At 41.0% G+C, this 13,933-nt stretch overlaps 1 protein-coding gene across 1 annotated transcript in view; it reads left to right on the top strand.

Annotated features, from left to right (window-relative positions):
• EIF3H (eukaryotic translation initiation factor 3 subunit H) overlaps nucleotides 1-12,823 on the top strand; it is a 257,025-nt gene extending 244,202 nt beyond the window's left edge. The window contains exons 7-8 of the mRNA XM_069220645.1: nucleotides 4,110-4,242; nucleotides 12,590-12,823. Coding sequence (XP_069076746.1) covers nucleotides 4,110-4,242; nucleotides 12,590-12,687 — 231 coding nt within the window. The 3' untranslated portion in view covers nucleotides 12,688-12,823. The remainder of the gene's footprint in view (nucleotides 1-4,109; nucleotides 4,243-12,589) is intronic.
• Nucleotides 12,824-13,933: the final 1,110 nt, after the last annotated feature.

Raw genomic sequence — 13,933 nt, 5'->3', positions numbered from 1 at the left:
CCACTCATAAAGTTTTGGTACAGAATTAATTGTATCTAGATCTGTTTTTGCTGTTAGTTGTGTTTCTAAGTGATCCAAATTGAGTTTGCTCCATGGTCGATAGGTGTATGTATGTAAGTGGTTGTGGGGTGTGTTGATTTGTGGAGTTGTCTGTCGGAAAGTTATCAGATGGTGGTCTGACCAGGTGGTTGGTGTGATGCTATGAATAGTAACGAGTTCAGGCTTAGCAAAAATGACATCTAGGATGTGACCAGCAATGTGTGTGGGATTGTGTACAATCTGATGTAGGTTCAATGCGAGTAGGCCAGTGGTGATAGCTTTTGGATGGGGCATATTGGGTTTGTCAAACCAAATGTTTAGATCCCCAAGAATGCATAGATTGGAGTATAGTGTAATAAGGTTTGAGACTGTGTCAAGAAAAGCATCTGGGAAAGTGGAGTTGTTAGGTGGAGGTCTGTAAAGGAGGAGAAAGTTACAGGAGGAAGTTGGAGTAGGGTGGCATCTGGTAAGGAGGGCTTCACAACCTTGTATGGAGATGTTGTCTGTTTTACTGAGGCTTATTGCCTGTTTGAATATAATAGATAGTCCACCTCCTCTCTTGCCTATACGTTTTTGTGTGATGGTTTGATAGCCCGGAGGAAGGGCTTCGTGCAACACTGGGGCCATGTCATCTCCCAACCAGGATTCCGTAATGAATAGTAAGTCAGGTTGTGTGTCTGTGTATTACCCTGTTACAGCTATGACCATGTTTCCATGGGAAATTGTTTTTTTTCCTTTTTTTTGATTACATCATTCACCTAAAAACGCATTTCCCCGTGTAATTTCTCATAGGAAAAATTAGACACTGCTACAGCCAAAATGGCTGAACGGGAAATACACCAAATTTGGCAGAAAGCTAGATCTCTACCCAGAAAGCGTGCTTTTTGTGATTTGGTTTGTACAGTAGGTTTTGAGCAATTACGGTTTAAAAATATATGTAAGGATCCAACGGATCGAAAGATAACATCTGATTGGCTGCCACAACATGAGCATTGATGTTGTGGCAGCCTGTTTAGGACTTGCGGGCTCAGTCCCCTGTCCTAAAAAATAAATAAAATATATATTTTTTAAATACAGGGGCAGGGTGGGCCTGGTGGTCAAACACGTAATTTTGTTTTTAATGGAACCGTGGTACCGGTTTAAACAAAAAAAAAAAAAAAAAAAAAAGGCCAGGCTCCTGTCCTTTTCAATTTTAAGCCCCCAGGTTGGACCAGGGCCCAGGTGATATTGGGAGGTGTTTCACAGCAATGTATTAATAAAGGGGAGGTACCGATGTGTGGCCGCCCATCCCTTCCTTAAGCGGGTGGCACAATTAGTGCTGCAGGCCCACTAGAAATATTTAATTTCAGGCCCTGGGTATATGGTATACCACTATAAAATTAAATACGCTAATTAGGTGTGAGTCAATTTTACCATGTTGAAAGGCAAGGGCACAAGCACTTTAGCACTGGTTAGCAGTGGTGAAGTGCAAAAATTCCTAAAGCCAACAAAAACGATTTTCTGCAAAAGGTTTAGGAGAAGACCACCCTAAGGTTATCAGCTCTAACAGTCAGATGCTGAGATGAGTTTTTGGCTTGGTGAAGCACCTGCAAACAAACAGATCTGCTGCAAGCCAAATGGTCAGTAGTCACATTTGTTTTGTATGTTTGGCTCAGAAAAGACCTCTAGTAAGTATGTTTATTTCAATTAATTAAAATCAAACATTTTACCGAATAGCTTGTTTTATAAAATTTCAATGCTATATAAAGGATTAAAATAGAGATGACCGACATTAAAAATACGTGTTTGACTTGAAGGCCAATGAAAAATCTAAAATTACAGAGGGTTTTTCTGGTGCTTTTGTGTGTATGTCACCAACACCTTATGTTACCATTCCCATATTTCTGAGACAAAGTGCACAAGTGAAAGCGCAGGCCATGCAATAAAGTGCAGGTTTAGAGCTTATGATGAGCTTGAGCTGTTTGGCCAGTCAGCTGACAGCAGTCTATTTGCCTTTAGCATAAATGTTATGAAAGATGCAGTCTCTTGAGGGGGAATTGCCTTTCATGCAAAAAAAAGTAGTGCATGGGGAAAGACCTTATACTGTGTTGTTTAAAGATGCTTTGCAGCAATATCTTGCGTTTGATCACTAAAGCAAGGCATATCGACCTGCAGTAGCACTGTTAAGTTACTTGTCGTCCCTTTTGGCCTTTTTACATTTGATAGACCAGGGTTCTGCAAAGTTGGTCCTGGAGAGCCGGGTCCATGCCAGATTTTTAGCATATCCACATTTAGAAAAATGTAGAATTCTGAAGCATCTTGTTTCTAAATGTGGATATGCTAAAAATCTGGCATGGACCCGGCTCTCCAGGACCGACTTTGCAGAACCCTGTGCTAGACCTCGTGACTTGCCTGGTGGTGCCACATCCAGTCCCTGGGCCCCTGAAAGGAGAAGCTGGCAGAACCACAGAGAAAATCCACGCAACATAGGCGAGCAGCAGAAAAATTGATGCAGCACCTGCACCACGGCTAAAAAATCACCAGCTCAGCACCTATTCATTGCTGCCTTGCGTCCAGATTTTTCACGCATCGCCCCTGGGCGCCAGAATCTTCAACATCACAGCACGGACCGGAGGCTGCTGGTCTGTAAAACAATGCATCTCTTGCCTGGCGGAGAAAGAATCGATGCACGACCTCACTTGCGATTAAGGAATCAACGCATCGCTCACCCATGCAGCTTTATTTTTCATGCATCCCTGGTATTTTGTGCTAAAACAACACATCCATTGACTTCTATGTATTAAGACTCTTTTTACTTTAAAAAAAATCACATCTTTGTAGGTGTATGTTGGATTTGTCGTTTTGTTCTTGTTTGATTTAGATAAATATTGGCTATTTTTCTAAACTGGAGTGGAGTCCTTTTGTGGGGGTTTCACAGGAACCTGTGTGTGTTGGTAAGAAATAATTCACACATTGCCTCTGAGATAAGCCTGTCCGCTTGTGTTGTGCTACCAAAGGGAAGGGGGGGAGGCAGGGGGTAATCTGAGCTGTGTATCTCCCTTACCATGACTAGTATGAGGGTCCCTACTTGGACAGGGGGTAAACTGATTGCCAACTAGAGTCCCTATTTCTAACAGTTCCTGTTTTTTTTTTTTTTTTTTTTTTTAATGAGTAACTAGGACATTGTCAAGGGTGAAAGTCGAGAAGTGTACAATAAAAATATAAATCTATCTTGCTGGACTAAACTATGCATCCAAATTCTAGAACAATAAATAGCCTTGAGTGGAGGTGGTTTACTCAGTTGCTCCCTGCAGTTCAATAAAGTGTCGAAGAGCCCAGATCTTCTAGCAGCACCTCAAACACAGATAAGGAGCCTCACTGGTCTCTGCCTGAGGAACATCACGACCCCCTCTCAATCCCCCCATCCCTGCGTGTTGTACACTGTCCATACTTTTATCAGAATTTCCCTCTTCCACACATCCTTCAAAAGCCTCCCGTTTCTCCATTAGCTAAATTGGTACTGATTAAATACACGAACTTAAATGCGTAATTTTGCTAGACAGAATAAGATGCCTTTTAAGCTCTTGTTTAGTCATACTCGCACCAATGTGAAATCAGTGGAAACTATTATGGTTTTTCGTAGAAACGAATCAGATACTGTAGAGCGCATAATTTTAAAGGTTTTGTTTTCCATATAAAATAGAGACATAGGGCACTACACTTTCCCATGCCCTATTAGCAATTTTTTGGTTTCTTTTTTTCCATGTTTAATTTCTCTGTAAATTAGTGAAATATGACTTGTATATTCAATCGAAATTTGACCAGTGCCAGCTTATTTTCAGCTACACGCGAGACCATAGAAAGGCAGGCATATTGGTGACGTGCAGTTTTAGATATTCAAAGCCTATAGGTTTAAGGAGGTCCAATATTGTTTTGGAGACATTTAGTCATTATAAAAACTTAACCCGACATTGAATTGTTTTGAAATGCGTGTTTTTGTGAACACAGGCTTTGTTCAGGCGACTCGGTGTAAAAGTTGGTCTAGCGCAAGGCATTTATTAAGTTCTGTTCGTTTTGCTTATTTGTTACAGTATCAGCAAAGACGTCAGCAAGAAAACATTCAGCGTGCGACTCGGGGAGAGCCTCTCCTGCCAGAGGAAGACATGAGTAAACTGTTCAAGCCTCCGCTGCCCCCTCCTCGAATGGACTCGCTGCTCATTGCTGGTAAATCTGTAATAGGTGGCATATTTCTAATCTCATAATGTATGTAACATGAGCTTTGACACAGAAACCAGGCAACAGAACGTCAAATATAAAATCTGCTATGTACACATAAGGGCTCCATAGCAGAACCACCATTGAAGCATCCCATATGAGTACACTGAGATTCTTGGATTGTCCTTTTAGAAACATCCGATTAAAAATGATACTAACTGGACTACATAAACCAGATTGCATATTTTTTGTCTTGATTGCCATTTCCAGAAAATAGGATACACCGAGAGACAGGTATTTTAACTAAGGTGGTTCTGTATTCGTATTCTTGTCAATCTTCTGAACTGAGGCTTGCTACACTTCCAGCCTTGGGCAGTAAGGTACAGTGACTTTATTTGTTGTATGAAGCTATACTTAGAGAAGACCATTTATTATTGTTGCACGAAAAAAAAAAATATTTGCGCAGCTCTGCTCAAAATAACAGGTGTTCTGTTCTGCTGTTGTGCTGTCCTAGTGTTATTTTAAAGTCCACGTGTTTAACCAGCTTCAAACGGGGAACTTGTACAGACTAGATTAGATTTATGTGAAGGAGAGGGGGGTGAATGTCCCAGAAGTTTCTGGTCCTTGACGAATGGGTAGAATCGGAGTGCACAGTTGTCCTTAGGAATCGGAAACCCGTTACCCATTAATGTGTAATTCATAGGAAGTTGGAAGACAAAACTGAGTTGCTATTTCATGGATTGTTTTTGTAGTTCATATGTGTTCGTAGGATCAATCATTTTCAATTTGTGCAGGAAATCATATAAAGTCACAAAGCAGTCCCAGTAAACTACTATCGGGACCACTTAGTGACTTAATTGCTGCAGACCCCGTGTAATTGTTGAGAGAGCCTTGTAAGCTGATGCTGACTTTGTGGTTTCCTTTGTTTTCTGCTGAATATCCGCCTTCAGAAGGCCCTAAGACTGTGCGCCAGGAAGTGGCGAAACAGATATTGGAAGTTCTGTATACCTTTTGGTTCACGTTTTGGAATCTTGTTCAACTATGAGTAAAAATGATTCTGCACAAATGAAAAATGATTGCGCCTATGAACACACATGAATTACAAAATATGAATATGTGGACTGTAAGCACTGCATTGCCTGAAATAAACGCGTAGGGACATGCGTTTTGTTCAAGGGCCTATCAAGGGTAAGTAGTTGAGACCCACACCTGTGAACTAGTAGAAAGCTGCAATAGAAAAGTACAAATAAATTATGACAGAAGAAAGATATTGTGCAAGGGAATCTAAATTCAGATGAAACGTTCTAAATGGGCTGTCATTGGGTTGGCACCCCACCCAAACCCATCTCACCTTTGAGGTAAAATCTGTTGTTTATAAGCAAAGGCCGTTCATGTGTCATTCTAACCTATTCTGGAAGATGCAGAGTAGTTCTAAATGTGAAACATATCTGATTTATATTGATTGGTGGTCTTTCAAACCTTGTAAGAATGTTGCAGCTGCTCAAGGATTGTGATTTACAAAGTTCGATGGCTCTGTTTAGCCAGCCAGTCGGCATGCTAAGTGAAAGCAAAAGAAAATGAAATAGGTTATTGTAAGGAAATGCCCTACAGTTATGTTTTACAATATTGACCACAAAATATCTTGACACACAACTTTAACAAATATCAATAACAAAAATATCAAAATGTGTGTACTTATATTGTAAATGACATAGAATACAACCAATAACAAAAATATAGTGCACACAAAACTATCTACTACCACCCTATAAAATAGTATTTTTTAAAAGCTGATTTAACCATACTAACTTCAAAAATATAGCCTACAAAATATTGAAGAAATAAGTTCTAAACATTGCATTAAATACAATTAAATGTAACCGAGTAGCTTATATTTCAAGTTTTTCTGTGAAAACAAAATAATATTCCTTAAATGGAGAATCTCTGGAAAATTACATGCCTACTATGTTTCAAATAAATCATTATCGAAATAAAAAAAGCTAATTAAAAAAATATAGATTTTTAATTGCAGTAGAACCTATATATATTTTCTGTAATTATGCAGTTATTAAATAAACACGTTTAGCTATGTATTTAAAATAAAATTATTAATGTTAACATTTTAGTAACTAAAATGTAAAAATCAAAACATATTTGCACTCTTTTCAACATAAATGATCAGAAATGTTTTATGATAAACATTTAAAAACTGTTTTGCAAAAGTAATAAACATATATAAAATAATGTTCACATTAAATGGATGATAAAAATACTAAAATAAAAGTTGCCCAAATAATATTCCAGTCCTAAAAAAAACATTTAAAACAAGAACTGGGTATGGCCTTGGCAAGCTGTGCAATGATTAATTTACTGTAAGTTTATACCACAAAAAAAAAAACCAATGTGGTTGCCACATACTTGAATTACCTCCGTCCATCCTTCGCCATCCTTCTGAACCTATAAGGCCCCTTGCCTCCAATAGACCCCTCCCTCCTCTAAATAAAAACTCCCTCTGCCCCCTCCTCGTCCTGTTCTTAGTATTTTTTTTTATCTCCATGTGGACTTTCTTTCTCCCTTCACAGCGTGGCCTGGGGGCTTTGTTGTTTGCATCCCTGCCTTGAGCAGAGCTCTAGGCGGCGATTTCCTATCTGGGCGGTGTTACCTGTTTCTGGCATAGCTGTTGACGGAACGTTGCCTGCCGTGACGGAGTCCGGTGGTCCTATTGTGGCTGGGGCTGCACTTCTGAGTCGGGGCCTTGGTGGGGCTCGGCACATATCTGAGACGATGTCTGGGCAGTAAGAACGGGGTTGTGCCCATTTTTCTTTCTCTATTATGATGTGTGCTGGCCTCTTGGCCTACTTCTTGGGCTGTCCCTCGGTCGGCTGCTGGTTCTGCTCCTTGTCTCGCTGGAGTCACCTGTGACCTCATGCATTGGTGCGGAGGTTTCTGATTGCTGTGTTTGCTTTTTGGTCCTTTCAGTATCCTTGTGAGTGTCATTTCAATGTCTTGTGTCGCTTTCTTGCAAGTCTGATTGAGTGATCCATAGTATTGTCGTTACATAGCGTGTATCCTATGCCTCCCATATTACACCAGTGCCACCTTTTGGTCTTTGATACCAGCAGTACTCTGGGCTTACCTGGCTCGGTGAGACTCTGGCCTCTGCTGTTAACGCACTTCACGCCATAGTTCATTTGTATGTCTATCTCAAGGTATGCGTTTATTGCAGGAACCAGGCCGGATATGCATTTTTCTAACGTGAGATGAGTGACTTTTGGCAGAGCTGCTCCTAGTTCAAGTCTCTGTCCTGATACTGCCCATTGTGGATTCTGGTCCAGGGGTGTTTGATGTCATTTTCCTGCTGTGATGTCTTTCTGGAACATAGCTGTTTCTTTCTTTCTCTCATAGGAGGCTATGATTGGGTTCCTTTGTATGGTTTCTCCGCAGTCCTGTCATGCAGCTTCTGCCTTGCACCTCCTGGGCCGCCTGCTTCCTGGCTTTGTTCATTGTGGTTAAATTTCCGGTGGCCTGATTGGTTTTATGGCCTACGGATGGGGCTCTGGGGGTTGTCTGTGGCCTGATGGTTCAGGTACCCGACCCTCGTGCTGCAGCCTGTGTATTCATGTCCACCCTCACTCTCTATGTTGTGGGTTCTCTTCCTGGTGTCTTTGTTGACCTTCCCCTTCTTGTGGTGTGTCAGTGGTCTGTTCCCTGCTTTTCAGTCAGTGGCACATCCTGTTGCCTGCTTCAGGCTCGTGGGATATTCCTCTTCTCTACGTAAACAGCTAGTGCCTTGCTGTGGTTTTGGATGGATGCACCTCTTCTGGGGGATTGTTGTGGGTCTTGGTTGTGGTTCCTGATGCCCTTGGGTGCCTCCTGCTGGGCCTCTTGCAGAGTCCCTCCCTGAGATGGTGTGCCTAGACATGCATCTTTGGCTGTAGTTTTGGGGCACCCTCTGCTTCTTTTGTATGGAAATTGTTTCCCGTTTTGGTATGGTGGCCTCTTCTGGCAGCTGTGTGGGTCCTTTTGTGGGTGTTCTGTTGTTTCTGGCTACACTGCATGGGGGTGCTCTTTTCCCCCCCGCTAGGCTCCGTTTTCTGGTTTACCATGCCCTTCTGGTTCCTATTGGGTCCTGGTTCTGTTGATGGGGCAGGTTACTCCTCTGCTTCCTCTCCCTTGCGTTGTGCAGTTGTTGTGCCCTTCTTTGAGGGGTAAGGGGAGGGGGAGGGGATGTTGCTCTTCTGGGCTCTGTTTCGGTCTCCCCTGCTTCACTTGGCTGCCTTTGCTCCGGTATGTTGTGCTCTCTCTATTACCACTGTTGTGCCATTAGCCTCTGGGTTTCGGGGCTGGTGCTTCTGACACATTGCTTTTGTCTGCTCGTCCTTCTTGGGAGCTTTGATGTGCAACTTGGTGCTGGTCTTTGTTTAGCTGGCTGTGGCCTTTGCGGTGGTGGTTTCTACCTTTGGTCTCGGCTAGTCACTATCTTGTTGTCAGTTAAGGCTTTTCTTTCCCTGCAGGGGCGGTTAGTTTGTCTGCAATCTGTTGGGGTTTTCCCCTTTGGTGCCCCTGGTGGGGGTGCTGGTGCCGGTGCAGGGGTCCTGCAGTGTCTTGGACTTTTGTTGTCTTGGGGCTGTCTTCTTGGTTCCTGCTGCTGGCCGTGGTGTTCTTTGGAGCACTTTTTCGTCCTCACTGGTGTGTTTATATCTCATGGCTTTGATTGTTTTTCTGGTGCCTTGAGTGGGGATTCTGCTCCCCTTTCTCCTTCCTGGGATTTCTTCCTGTGGAGGCAGGAGGATTTTTTTTTGGGGGGGGGGGGGGGAGACTTACATTCTTCTGGTCCTTTTCAGTTGGCGTCTCTGGTCCACAGGGTTCGGTGGTGTAGCTGTTGGGGTCTGGTGTTGTGGATGTTCTTCGCTTTCTCCTCCACCTCCAGTGCTGGTGTCGTTGGACGCCACTTTCTCTGCATTGGTGGCTTGTCTGTGGTCGATGCCGGTCCTGGACAGTCTGGTACCATGTTCATCGTCCTGTGGAACAGCAGGGTCAGTTCCGCCTCCCTGTGTGTTCTTGCTCTGGGCTTTTTGCACCTTTGGGGTCAGTTCTGTCTCTGATTGCTGTTGGTGCAGCCTATCCGAGTAGGTCTTTGGGGGGGGGGGGGGGGGGCCTGTCCGTTTTCTTGTATATTTCTTTCTGCACCCCGGCCTGTTTGTTTTGTTTGGTTGGTGGCGGGGGTATTCTGTTGTGGGACCTGCTTGCTTCTTCTGTGTTTGCCTCTTCGTGCAGTGCCGCCCTGGCTGATTGCCACCTGCACCCGCCGTCAGCCCATTGGGATCACTGGTCCTGGCGGAGACAGCAGTACACTGGCAGTCGGACCGGCAGTATCGTAATGTGGCGGTTGGACCGTCATCGTAATTAGGCCCTTAATCCCCAATATTAATTCTAATTAGTTAGTAATACTCTTCCCCCCCAGTACTCTTCCAGTCCCCCAACACAGCCTGCTTAAAACACATTATTAAAAAATTTATGAACTCCTTATCTAATATTACTAATTTTACATGGAATAATGTAAAACTACATATTTTATTTTATAGTCTTCTAAACCCAGTTCATCAATGCATCAATAACTTTACAAAAGCACAAATTTAAGAAACCAAACCAAAATTATGTTTAGCCCAATCAGCATTTTAAAAATATTAAATATCTATGTTAATTCTATAGTAATTAATTTCACTAAGAATGAAAACACTAACAAACCAATCCTCCGTTATTGCCCGAAACCTGTCCAATAAAAATAACTAATTTCAAGCACTCTCAAATTAAAGGATCATAAAATATGCTAAATTAATTTAATTGGTTATTTAGCAAAAAGCTAAAATTTGAAACCAAAATATATTGTTATAAATATTTGAAATTCGAACAGTATTCACCAACCCTCTAAATAGCCTACAAAACTTAAAGCAAAAAAATGAATGCTATTAAACATGAAGACAACTTTTGTATATAAATAACTCAAATTCTACTAATTAAAACTATTACCACAGTATTTAATATTCTATATTTTTAGCATCACTATTTAAAATATGTATTAAAGATACACTTACCTTCAATATTTTGGCCCAGAAAGTTTTCACAATAACTTATATTGACCATGATAATATTGTCTTTAATCACGGTCTATTGCAGGGAGAAGAGCTTAATAGTTTAATTAACAGGGACATTTGAACCTCCTTATGTACCAAGAATAACACTTCACATGTATCCCTGACCCCAATTCATTTCAAGTCATCGCTTAATTGCAACTCAACAGGGATGTGACGTCTTGAAAGACTGAAATGCCGTATCCCATGTTCCCCACACTAACTTCTTGTTACTGTCTAAAGTGGTTTCACCACCAAGTATAAACGGTATCTTTTGACATTGAAGATGGACAAAAGATTTGTACCAGCTGTTTGCTGCTAATCTCGCAAGGAAGGGCGTTCACATTTTCCCTTACCCTGAAGATTGATTGGTATGAGCAGGATCATTGAAACAGCATTTCCCTTATGCAGAATGTGTGCCTATGCCTACATGCATTTGTGCTCTAATAACATCTCTTCAGACTTAACAAAGGTTTCATACTTTGTAGTGATGAATACATAATAGGGGGATCTATGTGGACTTAGATGCTGGGAGTTGATAGTGAGATTAGTGTTTGTGGATTATGTCCGATAGCAACATGGCGGACACAAATGTGTGACTGGGGTGTAGGAGTGTTTACCTATGTCACAAATCACTTGAGACTGGTCACCTTGGTAATTACCTACTCTAATTCCTTCTAGAACAGCGCTGTAATTCATATTAACACAAGGAGAAAAACTTCGGGGATTGGGTTCCTAGGCTAATTTAACCTTTCCATCCTCAAACCCCATTTCTCGTCTTATTCATTTATTTGGAATATTCAGACTTTCCTGCAAATCCCTTCCCCATTAGGCCAGATAGTTTTCTTTGTAACATGTCCTCTCCTTTTGGAGTAATCAGCAGCACATCTAGTTAGAGAGCAGCTTCGTATGGCAGTCTTCACCGAGGAACAAGACTATCTTACAGGAATCATTAGCCCTGTGTCCCAGTTTTGTAGGCATAACTCAAAGGTACAACAATAACTGCTTATCAAGGAAAAGAAAGATGCTTGCTAAAGAAACCAGTAGCAGTCTAGGACACTGGCAAGAAATCAGAACAATGAAATCTTCGAGTCCATGGTTATTTCTTGTGCATGTGCATACTTGAACCAGACGCAACCCTGCATTCCTGCAGAATGGCTCCCAGGCCGTGGCAGCCGAGTATATCCGACGCAGTTTCCTCAGACACCCCTCACGATAGTCCACAAAACACTACAACTGTGAAAAGTCTTTTACCCTGTCTCCCTACTCAAACAATTGAGTACTGTGACCAACTAACTAGTGCACCTAAATATGCTTCCAGCAGAACCAAATCAGTGCCATAGTAATAGGAATGATGCATAGCTACTTTTTTTTTTTTTTTAAAGGCAACTGCCCACTAATGTGTCCTGCTAGACCTACCTTGCAGAATCTTTCGAAAGTATCTGCCCTTTCTTATATAGAGGTAACCAGAGCTGGGCATAATTATGCATGTCTTCCAAACTGGCTTTGGATGCACGGGACAAGCTAAATCTTCACATGACTCAGACTCTAAGCTACCCTCATGTAACAAGCAGATTGTGTGGACCCAAATAGCTCTGCTTGTGTTTTGTGAAAGACAGCCTTTAACAAAGTAGAACATGCCAAAAAGTCCTCTTGGTGAATGCAGAGTTATATAAATATCCCAATAATAATAACCATACCCATTGAGAAATCCACGACCCAGTCAACAATGCATCTATCTGGACCACATCACATCAACACATGAGCCCATGGTCAAATTCTATATTCAAGGTGCCCAGGATAGAGACATGGAAGGATGTGAGACATAGATGTGCAGTGGCCCCCCACAATAGGTTTAACAGATGTTGAACACCGACCATATAATTGTTAACATTCTGGATTTGGGTGTCTTTGCTTCTATCTGCCCCATGTGCCTGCACACTACTGAAATATTCTTTAGCTAGCTATCATTAGAGCTGCAACAGCTAATTGGGGAAATCCATGGGAATATATTCTGTATATCTGACTACTGCCTTAGGGACAAGGAGGGTTTCCTTTGGAGTGATTTGTTGTATTTTTTAATATAGGGTAGGGCATGTTTGTGATAACTAATCTAGGACAATTGTGCTATTATAATGTAATTGAGTTTAAAAAGGTTTGCCCAATGTTGCTAATCATGGTAGTCTTTAATAGTTACCTTATAACATATTTCTGTTTATTTTCAGGACAAATTAACACCTATTGTCGCAATGTCAAGGAGTTTACTGCACAGAGTCTTGGTAAACTTTTCATGGCTGAAGCTCTTCAAAGTCAAAACAACTAAAGAAAATCTGTGTCCTTTACAAAAAATATCTGCCTCATATAATAAAAAATACCATTTGAATTTTGTAGGTGTACTTTATATTTTAAAGTGTCTAAAAATAAAAGTCACAATGAAAATAAACTCTTATGACATGGTTTCCAATCTTGTTTTCATTTGCTCTAAAATTGAAATTTAAGATGAAATGTTGCTGGTTATGTTATTATTATTATTTTTTTTTTTTTATTATTTTTTACTTCTACAGAAATCTATCAGTGAGCTGAGCATGAGGTAGATTGACAATGGTGTCATCCATTTTGATTGCCAGTCTAGTGAAATACCTGAGCTGAGATACCTGATCTTGAGAAGGGATGTCTAATGATAACTAGGACGTATTGGACCTCTGGGCTTAATTTGTGGCTTACTTGTAGCTGAACCAAATTATCGGGCTTCTAGTAAGGATGACTTCTTGTATATTTAGCTCATGGAACCTAATATAAAAGTTTTGTCTAATGTATTTTTTAATGCATATTTCATTTAATGCTTATAACTTTTCTAAGCTTTAATGTACCTAGACATAGTCGTTTATTCATGATTAAGGTCCTAAAAGAAGTGAGGAGGAGGGGCTTCTGGAAAGCGTATTGGAAGTGGCAGTTTTTTTCAGTGCTTTCAAGAAGGGGCGATCATCTGACAGTTATTCCTTTTAGCAACAGGAGATATTATTATATTCTACCAGAAGGTTATTGCTTGCTGATCTTACCTAGTGGTAAAGATTGCCATCTTTAAAACGGGGCATTATGGATTTTGGTCCTCTTGCATTGATGACTTTGTATAATGGTGTGGAATTAATTTTATGGACTTTATATCAGCATCTTTGTTTCACTGCTAGCCAATGTAGAATATTGCAAGGTTGGAGTTGTTACATTTTAACATGTCTCAGATCAGTTGGCCTTTAATTTTGGCAGAGGTTGTAGTATCTTAACCAGCCTTTTAGTACATTGTGAAAGGAGGATGGCTACATATTCTTTGCTGGTTACTATCACAAAGTCCAGCTTGTATGCTGGTGATAAAAAGACAAATGAAAAAAAAACTATATGTAAGCTGGAGTAGTGTGTATATGTAGTTGACCTACTTATTCATGCTGCAATGGTCTAGCAAGGTAGGCTGAAAGAATTCAGTAGGCCAGAGCAAACAAAACACAGATGCAGTTTTACAACATTCTTTAAGAGGCATTGATTTGTTAATAAGCATAACGATTTTGGCGGGACAC

This window comes from Pleurodeles waltl, chromosome 2_2 (genome assembly GCF_031143425.1).
Source record: "Pleurodeles waltl isolate 20211129_DDA chromosome 2_2, aPleWal1.hap1.20221129, whole genome shotgun sequence".
Lineage (NCBI taxonomy): Eukaryota > Metazoa > Chordata > Amphibia > Caudata > Salamandridae > Pleurodeles > Pleurodeles waltl.
Note: the sequence above shows the minus strand (reverse complement) of the source record. Positions and strands in the feature narration are given on the sequence as shown.